Source organism: Leptonychotes weddellii, chromosome 3 (genome assembly GCF_054177405.1).
Source record: "Leptonychotes weddellii isolate Sample4059 chromosome 3, ASM5417740v2, whole genome shotgun sequence".
NCBI lineage: Eukaryota > Metazoa > Chordata > Mammalia > Carnivora > Phocidae > Leptonychotes > Leptonychotes weddellii.
The window spans coordinates 21,109,198-21,124,316 of NC_138371.1; the positions used below are offsets into that span (position 1 = coordinate 21,109,198).

General features: G+C 35.3%; 1 protein-coding gene across 11 annotated transcripts in view; it reads right to left on the reverse strand.

Annotated features, from left to right (window-relative positions):
• SPAG16 (sperm associated antigen 16) overlaps nucleotides 1-15,119 on the reverse strand; it is a 127,133-nt gene that overhangs the window by 77,862 nt on the left and 34,152 nt on the right. For 8 of the 11 annotated variants that reach the window (XM_081813675.1, XM_081813673.1, XM_081813672.1 and 5 more), the window contains 2 exons: nucleotides 12,177-12,284; nucleotides 2,596-2,713 (listed from right to left, as the gene is read on the reverse strand). In XM_081813675.1, coding sequence (XP_081669801.1) covers nucleotides 2,596-2,713; nucleotides 12,177-12,284 — 226 coding nt within the window. The remainder of the gene's footprint in view (nucleotides 1-2,595; nucleotides 2,714-12,176; nucleotides 12,285-15,119) is intronic. The other 3 variants (XM_081813680.1, XM_081813677.1, XM_081813678.1) reach the window with 1 other exon arrangement.

Here is a 15,119-nt window from a genome sequence, read left to right on the forward strand (position 1 = left end):
CATTAGCCATCAGGGAAATCCAAATCAAAACCACATTGAGGGCACCTGGGTGGCTCAGTCGTTAAGCGTCTGCCTTCGGCTCAGGTCATGATCCCAGGGTCCTGGGATCGAGTCCCACTTTGGGCTCCCTGCTCGGCAGGAAGCCTGCTTCTCACTCTCCCACTCCCCCTGCTTGTGTTCCTGCTCTTGCTATCTCTCTCTCTGTCAAACAAATAAATAAAATCTTTAAAAAAAAAAAAAAACACATTGAGATGCAACCTTACACCAGTTAGAATGGCAAAAATTAACAAGGCAAGAAACAACGAATGTTGGAGAGGTTGTGGAGAAAGGGGAACCCTCTTACACTGTTGGTGGGAAGGCAAGTTGGTACAGCCACTTTGGAAAACAGTGTGGAGGTGCCTCAAAAAATTAAAAATATAGGCACCCTATGACCCAGCAATTGCACTCCTGGGTATTTACCCCAAAGACACAGATGTAGTGAAAAGAAGGGCCATATGCACCCCAATGTTCATAGCAGCAATGTTGCAATAGCCAAACTCTGGAAAGAGCTGAGATACCCTTCAACAGATGAATGGATAAAGAAGATGTGGTCCATATTACAATGGAATACTATTCAGCCATCAGAAAGGATGAATACCCAACTTTTACATCAACATGGATGGGACTGGAGGAGATTATGCTAAGTGAAATAAGTCAAGCAGAGAAAGTCAATTATCATATGGTTTCACTTATTTGTGGAACATAAGAAATGCATGGAGGACATTAGGAGAAGGAAGGGAAAAATGAAGGGGGGTGGAATCGGAGCGGGAGATGAACCATGAGAGACTATGGACTCTGAGAAACAAACTGAGGGTTTTAGAGGGGAGGGGGGTGGGGGGATGGTTTAACCCAGTGATGGGTATTAATGAGGGCACGTATTGCATGGAGCACTGGGTGTTATATGAAAACAATGAATCATGGAACCCTATATCAAAAACTAATGATGTACTGAATGGTGACTAACATAACATAATTAAATTAAATTAAATTTTTAAAAAAGATAGGGAATTGATGGCCTTTTCAGGAAGATAACTTAGCCCTAATTACACATAAGATAAGTGTAGGACAGATTGCAGATATAGAACTCAACAATTGAGAGAGGAGTATAAGCCCTAGCCAGCATGGATTCCTGGAAGACTCTGGTATCCTTGAACAGTGAAACTTAGTCTGAGTGGTCTGTCAGAGGTGTCAAAGTATACGTGATCTTTTGGGAATATATGGTCATATCACAGATGGATTCCTCCCTGGAGAAGGATAATAGTGAGATAAGCATGAGACCAGGGAATAAAGAGAGTAAGTAAGTAAGCAAAAGTCTAAGTACGGTCTGTGGCAGGATAAGAAGTAGAAGCAAACTAAATATAGCTTGAAGTACTCCAAGAGTTGTGCCTTTTGTTGGGATGCTAGGGAGAGGGGTTAGATGAAAAGGAGCAAGATGAAATTCTGAAGGTTTGACATATAATGCCATAAAAATGTAAATTATTATTAAACTCATTTTATGCAGTATTACCAATAATACAATTCAGACATTCAAGAATACAAAATTAAAATTCAAACACAAAGAAGCATGGAGACACAAGTAATGTTTTGCATTTAAGAAGCTAAGAATTACACTCAAAAACAGACAAAATACAACTTGATTAAAGCATGTCTTAACAATAAAATTATTCAAGGAAGAATATAACCATCATGCAAGCTATTGTAGTTTCTGAAAGTTTGGCCAAAAATGAAAATCTATAGAAAACAATAAAAAAATGTTAAGCATAGTTGCACTTTTATATTTTCTAATAAACTTACATATTTTTTAAGTGGTCCATAAACATTTTGTTTTACCTTTCTTGAATTCTATACCAGAAGTTCCTATGCCTATGCAAAAACCCCCAGGAAGAATGGAAAAGGGTGTTAACAGTAGAATGAATGAAATTAAATCCAAAAGTAGGGGTGTCAAATATTCATTTGGAGGTAAATTCCAGGGAGTTTTTTTTCATTACCTCATATAAGTTTCACAACAATATTAAAAAAAGGCAGGTCATTGTGGCTATACTTTATATATGAGAAATCTGAGTTCAAAGTGTTTAAGGTCCATGTTTATAGGTGTCAAAGTTAGCATTTAAACCCAAGTTTGGGGACACCTGGGTGGCTCAGTCGGTTAAGCATCTGCCTTCGGATCAGGTCAGATCCCACGGTTCTCCCTCTGCCTGCTGCTCCCCCTGCTTGTGCTCTCTCTCTCTCTCTGACAAGTAAATAAATAAATAAAATCTTTAAAAATAAATAAATAAACCCACGTTTGACTACAATGGCTGAGTTTTTTCCTCTAATTATACTTTGTATCTCCTATAAATTTATGTTTTAATTAAATGTTTAGCTTAATAATAATCTTTATAGGTTTAAAATGAACAAAATAATTTTTATGACTATTTCCAAATGAATCTCTTTTACAACATAATTGTCGAAAACCTTTTTAAATTTATCTCAGAAATAAAACGAATATTTCTACTTATATTATTAAAAAATAAATGGTTAAAAATCATTTTGAGGTGGCTTTGATGGCCTCTTTACCTGCCCAACTGCTCTATCTCTTTCCAGAGAGGTCAGCATTTTCTGCTTCAGTAAAGCCTGGTGCTTCTCATGTAACACCCTGATTGTCGGTTCATACGATGCATAATGTAACTTTAACCTATGAAAAATAAAGGGCATCTTAAAGGGTAATTGAGTTAAATCAGTGATTTCCATCTAACATCTAAACCTTTTTCTTCCTCTCATTTTTTGCAGTCAAATAAAAAATGAATAACCATATAAAGGTTAACATAACAAGCCAAGAATTGCCAGAAATATTACTTGGTATGCTACTTCTCTAAACATGGTAGGAACGAGGAAGTCAGATTTCTTTTGAGTTAACTAGTTTTCTATTTCCTACCAACAGTTTTGCTGTATTCAAGCATGTATTCAGAAGATTGCTATTCACTGAGAGAAAAACTTGCAGTTTCTTTAATCAATTGAGAAACAATTGTCAAAAAGACAAGGACTGCAAACAATGGAAGATTAAACATCAAAATAAACTAAAGGATGGTCTTGAAAACAAGTCTAATTAACTTATATTAGGAAAATTAAGTATAAAAATATTTCATTATCTCATAGGAGGAATAATTCAACTCAACATATGATGTAAGCACCTTTAAGATACTGTTTTATTTGAAAATGCCCTCAAAATTCCTTTTTTTACCTTTTTTACTTAAGTGTAGTTTACCTGTTGTAAAATATACAGAGTTTAAATGTTACAGTTTAGAGTTTTAAGAAATATGCATGCCCAGGTAGTCCACATTGTTATCAAAATATAGAGCATTTCTAATGCGTCAGGAGATTCTAGAACTTCATATATTTGGAATCATAGAATATGTTCTCTTATGTAACTAACAACCAACATCACAGGAATACAAACAATTATAAGAGATTATGAAAAAGTATATGCCAACAAATTGGATAACCTGGAAGAAACAGATAAATTCCTAAAAACATATCAACTATGAAAACTGAATCATGAACAAATAGAAAAAAAAATTTTTTTTAAAGATTTTTATTTATTTATTTGACAGCGAGAGAGGGAACACAAGCAGGGGGAGTGGGAGAGGGAGAAGCAGGCTTCCCGCTGAGCAGTGAGCCCGATGTGGGGCTCGATCCCAGGACCCTGGGATCATGACCTGAGCTGAAGGCAGACACTTAATGACTGAGCCACCCAGGCACCCCAGAAATAGAAAATTTGAATATACTGATAACCAGCAAAGAAACTGAATCAGTAATCAAAAAACTCCCAAAAAACAAAAGCCCAGGACCAGATGGCTTCATAGGTGAATTCTACCAAACATTTAAAGAAAAGTTAATACCTATTCTTCTCAAACTATTACAAAAAATAAAAAAGGAAGGAAAACTTCCAAATTCATTCCATGAGGCCAGAAACTGACTTCTTTCACTCAGCATAATTTTAGATTCTTCTAGGCTGCTGTGCATACCAGTAATTCATTTCTTTTTATTGTGAGTTGTATTCCTTTGTATGTATATTCTACCATGTGTTTATTCAATATTCTGCTGATGAAGAACTGATTTTAGCTTGAGGCCATTATGAATTAAGGTTGCTATGAACATTCTTACACGAAGTCATATAAGATATTTTTTGGTTCTCTTTCTCTTAGAAAAAATACCTAGGAGTTGGGGCGCCTGGGTGGCTCAGTCGTTAAGCGTCTGCCTTCGGCTCAGGTCATGATCCCAGGGTCCTGGGATCGAGCTCCGCATCGGGCTCCCCGCTCGGCGGGAAGCCTGCTTCTCCCTCTCCCACTCCCCCTGCTTGTGTTCCCTCTCTCGCTGTATCTCTCTCTGTCAAATAAATAAAATCTTTAAAAAAAAAAAAAAATACCTAGGAGTTGAATTGCTGGGTTTTAACTTCTACTTCCAACAGCAATATATGACAGCCTTGGTTACTCTACCTCTCTGACCAACATTTGGTGATTAGTCTATGTAGTCTTTTCAATTTTATTATCAACTTTATCAGTTTTATTATATTTTCAAACAACCAACATGATTTTGTTTATTTTTATGTATTTGTTTATTTTTGTTTATCCCTTTGCTAGTTTATTGGTTTCTGATCTTTTTATTATTTCATTTCTTTTTCTTTCTCTGCATTTTTTTTTAGCATCTAAGGTACAAGATTAGATTGTTAGTATAAAATTTTCTTCTCTAAGCATTTAAAACTATCAATTTAAAAAAATAAAAAAAATAAAACGATCAGTTTTACCTTAACCACTGCTTTAGCTGCATCCCACTCTTTTTAATATGCTTCATCTTCAGCCATTCAGATCAAAATACTTTCTCACTTCCTTCTCTGACTCATGGACTGTTTAGAACAATGTTACTTAATTTCCAAATATTTGGGAATTTTCCAGAGAGCTTTTTGTCATTGACTTAATTTAATTTGGTTGTGGTCAGAGAACATATTTTGTATGACATCGATTCTCTGAATGGGTGAGCATATGATCTATTTTGTGCACATGAAAATTCCAAAGTAGAATTCAAGAAATGTCAATTACACTCAATTAATTGATGCCTTATTCTATAGACTTAAGAGACTTCTTGCCTTTTTTTCTAATAATTGCTAAAAGAGGAATGTTAAAATCTCCAATTGTAACTGTGGAAATATCTATTTTTATGTTTTATCAGATTTTGCTTCATATACTTTTGAAGCTCTTACATTAGAGTCATGCATATTATGACTTCCTGATAAATTGACTCTTTTTTATCTTATTGAAATGGCCTCTTTTTCTCTAATTCTCAGGATGACACTGAGGATGTTGTTTCTGTATCCCTTCTCCTTAGGCCCAGTGGGCATGCAGAGGTGGCTCTCCTTCCCTAGAGAGAGCTAACACTTCAGCTGTGCTGCAAACTGCAGTAGAGGTATCTTCCCCAAAAGGTAAATGCCTTCCTGAAGTTGGCCCTACTTCCTCCTCTCCTAACTGCCAAGCTAATGGTTTGGTAAAGGAGAAAGGAGACTATATACATCCAAACTGCTGTAAGAATTAATCATATATTAACAGGAACCAAAAAAGCACCCCAGAGACTGGATTTTGATATGCTAAAAGGGCTATAACCTAAGACTGGATAAACAATAATTTGCTTAAGACACTGGATTTTGCAAGTACTGAAACAAGTACTCCAGTGGATGTAACAAAGTCACTGCTGAGGTGACTCTCAGAAATCTGGAGCTATCTAGTGATAGCTAACACTCAGCTATCTAGTGATAGCTAACACTCAGAAAAGTGAAAAAGCCTTGAGCTGCCCTAGTGACAAAGAGTAGAAAAGGAACTCCATAACACCACAGCAATTATACACTGTGATGACAGTCCCCGTTCTTCCACAAAATTACCTATAGCTATTTACTTGTGTGACGATGTACTGGGAAAGGATATTTTAAGAAGTTATTATTAATATCCACAAACCCAGAGTGACATCACAGCCCCTATGTTAGAAAGGGGATTTACAGAGGCCAGAGAATAAGTAGCATCATGGCTAAGGTCTGGCTCAAAGTGGGCTTATTTGGTCCATGTACCCACCCAATGAACACTGCCAGATTCCTTGAATAAATAATTTTAACTGATATATGAAGCAGCTGGAGTAAGCTATCAAAGTTGAGAAAGTCACTCCAGTGTCTTCTTCTGACATAGGATAGACTACTTGAAATTGCCTCACAGGCACAATTCTGTTTATTTTTTTAGTCTTTTTTTCTCTGAAGCTCTGTTAACTCTTTTCAGCTTCCTTTCTTAGTGAATTTTTTTGTTGCAAATATGTTTTCCATTTTGAGAACTTCCATTTGGTTCTTTGTTTATAGTTCCCATTTCACTTCTGCTATTTCCTAACTGTCCACTCACTATATTCATTATTTTCTTTAAAATTCGAAACATTTCGGGGCGCCTGGGTGGCTCAGTTGGTTAAGCGACTGCCTTCGGCTCAGGTCATGATCCTGGAGTCCCAGGATCGAGTCCCGCATCAGGCTCCCTGCTCAGCAGGGAGTCTGCTTCTCCCTCTCCCGCTCTCCCCCCTCTTGTGTTCTGTCTCTAAAACAAATAAATAAAATCTTTAAAAAAAATAAAAATAAAAAAATAAAATAAAATTCTAAACATTTCATAAGAGCTGTTTTAAAGACTTCCTCTACTAATTCTGTTATTTCTGTCATTTCTGGGTCTGTTTCTATTTTTTCCTGGATATGTATGGGACACATTTTCCTGCTTCTATATATGTTATATATTTTATCATATGTTGGACATATATTTATCTGAACTTTGTTCTCTTCCTTTAAAGAGTTTTGTTCTGGCAGACAGTTAATTTACTGATGGGAAATTTGAGCTTTTCAAAGCTTACTTTTAATCTTTTATTAAGGCAAGTTTAAAGTAGTTCCTTCTCTAGGGCTAGAATAGCTCTGCTCCTATGAGATGGTTTATCAAGGGTCTTTTTTTAAAGATTTTATTTATTTATTTGAGAGAGAGAGTGAGAGAGAGAGCATGAACGGGTGGGACAGAGGGAGAAGCAGACTCCCCACTGAGCAGGGAGCCTGACGTGGGAGGCTGGATCCCGGGACTCTGGAATCATGACCTGAGCTGAAGGCAGACCCTTAACAGACTGAGTCACCCAGGCTTATCAAGGGTCTTAACTGAATGCTCAGAGTTTTTAGTCAGGTTCCTCCACTGTAGCTGGTCAGAATTCCTACATCTGCAAACTCTGGAATCTCCATTTAACTCATAGTTTCCCAGCAGCTGTTCTTTGTAGGTATCATTCTCTCACTATTCCAAAACTTAGTCTTTGGTCAAAGATTAAAGGGAACTACTACAAATATTTCTTAAATTTCTTTCATTCACCTCCCACCTTTTGTGTATCCAATCCTGCAAATTCCAGCTCCCTCGGCAGCCCTGCCTCATCAGTTAATCAAGATTACTGTGTTCTGACTGTGTTCTACTTTGCCACACTATTGTCAGAATAAGTACTTCTGGACCAAAATCTGAGGTGATCATGCCGCTCGCTTTGAATGGTTCCCTTCTTTTAGGCATCACAGTCCTACTCTGCCAATTTTCCAACATCTAAAAAAAACAGCTGCCAAAAATTGTATTCAGTTTTGTAGTTCATTACAGTTGAAGAGCTCATCTATTGCTAGTTGGAAAGCTAGTTCTATACCAGTTACTCTGACATGGATGCAAGCAGAAGAGCCCCAAAATAATTTTAAATGTTTTTCTATTAAAAAAATAAGAGAGCACGTGGGTGGTTCAGTCTGACTTCCACTCAGATCATGATCTTGGCATCCTGGGATGGAGCTCCAAGTCAGGCTCTATGCTGAGCAGGGAGTCTGCTTGTCCTTTTCCTTCCCCCACCCCCACTTGTGTGCTCTCTCTCAAATAAATGAATAAAATCTTTAAAAAAATAAAAGGAGTCCTTGTTTTGCACAATACTTTCATGAAAGTATTTATAAAAGTCATTGATTTGTAAGTCATATTTATCTTAACATAATGTATTATTATTACCTCATTGTTGAAAGCAATAAAACCTAAGCACTAAAGTTAAGTTACATATACATTTAATATATATATAGTATGTATTAAAATTCAACCATATTCAGCAAAGCATGAGAGAGTAATAAAATAAAAATGTAAGTAGTATGTACAGTTCTATCCCCCATTCCACTTAATGTGCTATATATACACTTTGCTGTATACTACACACTTCCATGAATATTATATATTTATAAACACATATTCAGCTACAGAGTTATATACACAAAACAGTGTGTGCTGTAATTTGTAGACAAATGCAAGGATTGTTATTATTGATGGAACAATTTTTCCTGTATTACTAACTTTAGCATCTAACTCATTCATGGGATATGAGTTGATAATCCTTTATCCCAAGAATTAGCATCATGTAGAATACCCCTAGAATATAAAAAGGAAACAACATTCAAAAAACCCTTCTGTTGGCAAGGATGCAGAGAAACATGAATCCTCTTACACTGTTGGTTGGAATGCAAACTGGTGCAGCCACTCTGGAAAACAGTATGGAGGTTCCTCAAAAAGTTAAAGATAGAACTACCCTATGACCTAGCAATTACACTACTAGTATTTACCTAAAGGATACAAAAATACTGATTCTAAGGGGCACATGCACCCTGATGTTTATAGCAGCACTATCAACAATAGCCAAATTATGGAAAGAGCCCAAATGACCATCGACTAATGAATGGATAAAGAAGATGTGTATACACACACACACAGGAATATTACTCACCCATCAAAAAGAATGAAATCTTGCCATTTGCAACAACATGGATCGAGCTGGAGTGTATTATGCTAAGCAAAATAAGTCAGAGAAGGACAAATGCCATAGGAGTTCGCTCATATGTGGAATTTAAGAAACAAAACAGATGAACATAGGGGAAGGGAAAAAAAAAAGAGAGAGATGGAGGCAAACCATAAGAGACTCTTACCTATAGAGAACAAACTGACATTTGCTGGAGGGGAGGTGGGAGGGGGTTGGGCTAAATGGATGATGGGTATTAAGGAAGGTACTTGTGATGAGCGCTGGGTGTTATATGTAAGTGACGAATCACTAAATTCTACTCCTGAAACCAATATTACACTATATGTTAACTAACTAGAATTTAAATAAAAACTTGAAACAAACAAAAACCTTCTGTTTAGTCAGTCTGAAAGAGTGTGTCTGTTTTGTAAGTTCCATAGGTAGCTCATAATTCATCTGCTTATAAGTTCTAACTTTTGATATTGATAATTCTGAAAATAAGTAAATTCATAAGAAACTCATGTTAAATGAGAACTCCTATAAAGCTGATAGGTAAAATCAACTAATTATCTACTTAGTTAAACAATTTACAGAAAAAAATTAAGACTGACGTTTTGTGATTTACAGTGAAAGGAATATAGATATATAACTGAAATATTTGGGTAAAATATTAACATAGAGAACTTAGACTCTAATTTAGCCTGGCATGGAAAACATTCTTCCTTACAGTTGATTTATTATGCAATAGTACAACAATCAGACAAGGTGTTCACTGGTGATTAACTTCATCTCTAGTTTTTTGTGACTGAGGATATCATTGAAATTTTGTCTTAGGTCCTTAGAAAACACACACTAGTGATTCATCCCAATGGTTAAATGGAGACATTATTCTTAATGATTAAATGTAGAAATAAAGGCTAACTGAATACACAAATGTTAATTATATTACAGTGTAATGTGGATTTCTTCATCAGGGCCCCTGAAGATTACAAAAAGTATAATCTGAAAATGCTGAATTTTTATATGAGATGAATTGCAATAGTATTCTCTTTAAACATACTAGGAAATTTAACAAGTATGATATATTTTTAAACATGGGCTAGAGACTCAAGAAAAAAACAATTTAAAAAACTCAAACAATTTACCAAAGAGTAGAATATCCAAGCAGCAACAGTGAACAATCATATTTCAGCTGCCACAACTAAATACAAAGGTGCTCTTAAACTGTTATGTACCCAAGTAACTGAAGTACTGAAACCTGTTTGAATTAGCACAGATAGTGGGAATAGAGTCAAACCTGTGAAAGAATGAGCTGTGATTCAAACTCACTTATTGTATGTGTGTGTGCATACACATACAAACTATTAAAATACCTTTGGGCTTTTCCTCTGGATAAACGGGTGGCTCATCCTAATGAAGGCACAACAATTATTTATCTTTGGACAAGAAAAAGCTTAGCTACCTTTAAAGGACTTCTACATGACCAATAGGAGCCACAGGCTCCTATATTGTCCTGAGTGTAGAATAATTCCCAGACTTAAAGAATGTACTTTTAAAACAAAATACAATATACAGTTCTGAAAAGACCTGTATAAAAATGCAAAAGGGAAATCTAGATAAAGTAGTATATATTCAACATATACTTTCAATGTTATGATATATGCAAAAAAAATACCATTTATTATGTTCCACATACAGTATCAAGTATTTATACATATTAATCCAAAATATATTATCAACACTGTTAAGGGTAAGAGACAAAACACAATGGACATCTAAACGTAAGTGGTGAAGCCAGGCTTCCAATGTTTACTTGACACCAAAATCCAAGCTCCTTCCATTATACTGTTCTACTTCTCAGTTACTGTTTAAGTTAAAAAGGGAACAAATCATTTTGAACACTTTTTCTGAATTTCTCCAGACTAAGACCAATTTTATGAACCAAAAATTCAAACCAGAATATTAGACCAAAAGAGTTGGTTAAAGTCAAAGAACAAACATTCTCAAGGCCCTTTTTTTAAGTTAATGCAATCTTCCTCTTAAAATGGTGCTTTATTCCTACAGACGCTTAAGAAAAGTAAGGAAAACTCTAGTTTCTACAATTTATTAAGTTTAATTACATTGATTCTGAAGCTTCATGGGACAGCCTATGATTTAGAAATCACAATAGCCACAATAACCATAACCACCTACAAAAAACAGAAACTGTCATTACCATCCCTAAACTGTGCTGTCCCATACAGTAGCTGTAGCTAAATGTGGCTATTTAAATTTAAGCTTAATTAAAATTAAATAAAATTAGAAATGGGGCGCCTGGGTGGCACAGTCGGTTAAGTGTTTGCCTTCTGCTCAGGTCATGATCCCAGGGTCTTGGGATCGAGCCCCATGTTGGGCTCTCTGCTCAGCAGGGAGCCTGCTTCTCCCTCTCCCTCTGCCTGCCATTCCTCCTACTTGTGCTCTCTCTCTTTTCCTGTCAAATAAATAAAATTTTAAATAAATAAACAAACAAAATTAGAAGTCAAATCCCTTAGTTGTGCTAGTCACATGGCCAGTGCTTAACAGCACATGTGACTTAGTAGCTATTGTATTAGACAGTACACATACAGAATATTTATAACATCACAGCAGGTTCTATTGGATAGCACTGCCCTAGAGCAAATAAAGGAAAATTTTCATTAAGGATTATAAATTATTTTCTTGATTTTTGTTTTATTTTGGGGGGGAGTTTCTTTCTTTAATTTGGAAGTAGGAGAGGAAGGGAGGAGGGAAAATAAAACTGAATATTTTTAAAATAATTTCTAAAAACCTTTGCATAAATTTAAGGTCATTCAGCATATGCCCCCCCCACCTTACCCTTGTCAAGCAGCTTTTGCACTTTATTCTCTATGCATACAATACGGTGAATATGCCATATTCCTTCATGATTTGGTGCCTTTGCACACTATGTAATGTCTGTACAGAGCACCCTGCTCCCTCTCCCTCTGTTAACTTATACTTCAGAATTCCTAGAGATAGGTCCCTGAACCCTCTCATACCCCAGTCTAAAGGTTAGGGTGACCACCCTTGGTTGGCATAGCATCATGCAGAATATTTCAGTTTAACTCCTCCCCTATCCCACATCCTAGTAGTCCCTGGGAACCTTGACAGCAAGGGCCTAAACTTACTTATCTTTGTATTTCAAACACATAGCATAGTATAAAGACTCAGTAAATGTTGAATTATTATTTTACCTCAAACCTTATGCCATAGCCAAGTTACTTAATATTAATTAAATAACCCTTTAATAAATATGTCAACAAATATTAGCAACTTACCCTTTGAGGTCATTAATTAATTTGTTTTTTTCCTGGACTATTCGTTTATGGTGCATTCGGTGAAAATCACGTTCTTTTTGCGTTTTCAGCAGATCTTCTCTAGCTTTGCTGAAAATAATAATTTAAAAAATCACTGCTAATTCCAAAAAAGCATTTGACAAAGTACAACATCCATTCATGATAAAAAACCTTAACAAAGTAGGTTTAAAGGGAACATACCTCAACATAATAAAGGTCATATATGAAAAATCCACATCTAATATCAACCAAATTAGGGAAAAACTGAGAGCTTTTCTATATGGTCAGGAACAAGACAGGGTGTCCACTCTCACCACTTTTATTCAACATAGTATTGGAAGTCCTGGCCTCAGCAATCAGAAAACAAAAAGAAGTAAAATGCATCTAAATTGGCAGGAAAGAAATCAAACTTTCACTATTTGCAGATGACATGATATTCTAGACAAAAAACCCCAAAGACTTCAACAAAAAACTGCTAGAACCAAAAGATGAATTCAGTAAGGTCACAGGATACAAAATCAACATACATTTCTATACACCAGTAATGAAGCAGAAGAAAAAGAAATTAAGGAATCAATCTCATTTACAATTGCACTGAAACCTAAGATACCTAGGAATAAACCTAACCAAAGAGGTGAAAGATCTGTATTCTGAAAACCATGAAACACTGATGAAAGAAATTGAAGATGACACAAAGAAATGGGAAGACATTCCATGCATTCATGGATTGGAAGAACAAATATTGTTAAAATGTCTACCTGAAGCAATATACACATCAAATGCAATCCCCATCAAAATACCAATAGCATTTGTCACAGAGCTAGAACAAACAATCCTAAAACTTATATGGAACCACAAAAGACAACAAATAGCCAAAGCAACCTTGAAAAAGAAAAGCAAAGCTATAGGCATCACAATTCTGGACTTCTTATAATTACAAAGCTGTTGTAATCCAAACTATGGTACTAGCATGAAAATAGACACATAGATCAATGAAAGAGAGTAGAAAACTCAGAAATGAACCCATAACTATATGGTCAATTAATCTTCCACAAAGCAGGAAAGAATATTTAATGGGAAAGAGACTATCTCTTTAACAAACGGTGTTGGGAAAAGTGGACAGCAATGTGCTAAAGAATGAAATTGGACCACTTTCTTACACCATACACAAAAATAAACTCAAAATGGATGAAAGAGTTAAATGTGAGACCTGAAACCATAAAAATCCTAGAGGAGAACACAGGCAGTAACCTCTTTGACATCAGCCATAGCAACTTTTTTCTAGATATGTCTCCTGAGGCAAGGGAAACAAAAGCAAAAATAAACTATTGGGACTTCATCAAAATAAAAAGCTTCTGCACAGTGAAGGAAACAATCAATAAAACTAAAAGGCAACCTACATACAGAATGGGAGAAGATATTTGCAAATGACATATCTGATAAATGGTTAGTATCCAAAATATATAGAGAACTTATACAACCCAACACCTAAGGAACAAATAATCCAGTTAAAATTTGGGCAGAAGACATGAATAGACATTTTTTCAAAGAAGACACACAGATGGCCAACAGACACATGAAAAGATTCTCAACATCACTGATCATCAGGGCAATGTGAATCAAAACTACAATGAGATATCACCTCACACCTGTCAGAATGGCTAAAATCAACAACATAAGAAACAACAGGTGTTGGCAAGGATATGAAGAAAGGGGAACCCTCTTGTACTGATGGTGGGAATGTAAAATGATGAAGCCACTCCGTAAAACAATATGGAGGTTCCTCAAAAAGTTAAAAACAGAACTATCCTACAATCCATCAATTGCACTATTAGGTATCTACCCAAAGAATACGAAAACACGAATTTAAAGGGATACATGTGCCGTGATGTTTATAGAAGCATTATCTACAATAGTCAAATTATAGAAACAGCCCAAACATCCATTTATTGATGAATGGATATAGACGATGTGGTGTATATACATGTGATGGAGTATTACTCAGCCCTAAAAAAAAATGAAATCTTGCCATTTGCAACAACATGGATGGAGCTAGAGAATATTATGCTAGGTGAAATAGTCAAAGACAAAATACCATATGATTTCACTCATATGTTGATTCTAAGAAATAAAACAAAGAAGGAAAGGGGGGGAAAAAAAGAGAGATTCTTAACTATAGAAATCAAACAGATGGTTACCAGACAGGAGGTGGGTGAGGGAATGGGTTAAGTAGGTGATGGGAATTAAGGAGTGTGTTTGTCGTGATGAGCACTGGATGTTGTATGGAAGTGCTGAATCATTACATCGTATACTTGAAAACTAATATTACACTGTATGTTAGCTGACTGGAATTTAAATAAAAACATTTTAAAAATCATTCCTTATTCCTTTCTGAAAAAATGTAATCAGTTCAAATCCAGTATTGAACAATTCTAAAGATAATTTAAAAAAACAAAGATTCCATTATAATTCACATTGAAGGATTCTAAGCAACATAGTGCATATGGCATTGGGAAATGAATGGGACACCACCTATAGCTCAAAAATATTCATTCACACTCCATTTAAGTAAAAGGAAATTAAATATATGTTGCCAAAATAATGTATAATCCATCTACTTTCAAAATGAATTTGTTTACAAAATTGAAATGCATATTTAAAACAGGATAATTCAAAATAATTACAAATAAAGGAGAAGACTTACAAAATTTAATTCTGAATCTGCTTGAATATATGGTTAAAAGACAATATATTGGGTTACTTAGTTCTGATAATTGTGAAAAAGAAAGCATATATGTTCTGGGAAACCCAGATTTTATTCTGGTAATGCATATGAGAAATATGTACCACCTGTAGATCATATTAGTAGAACAATTGGTAACTTGATGAGAAAGTTTCTTTAGTATCAATGTTGTAACACAGAAG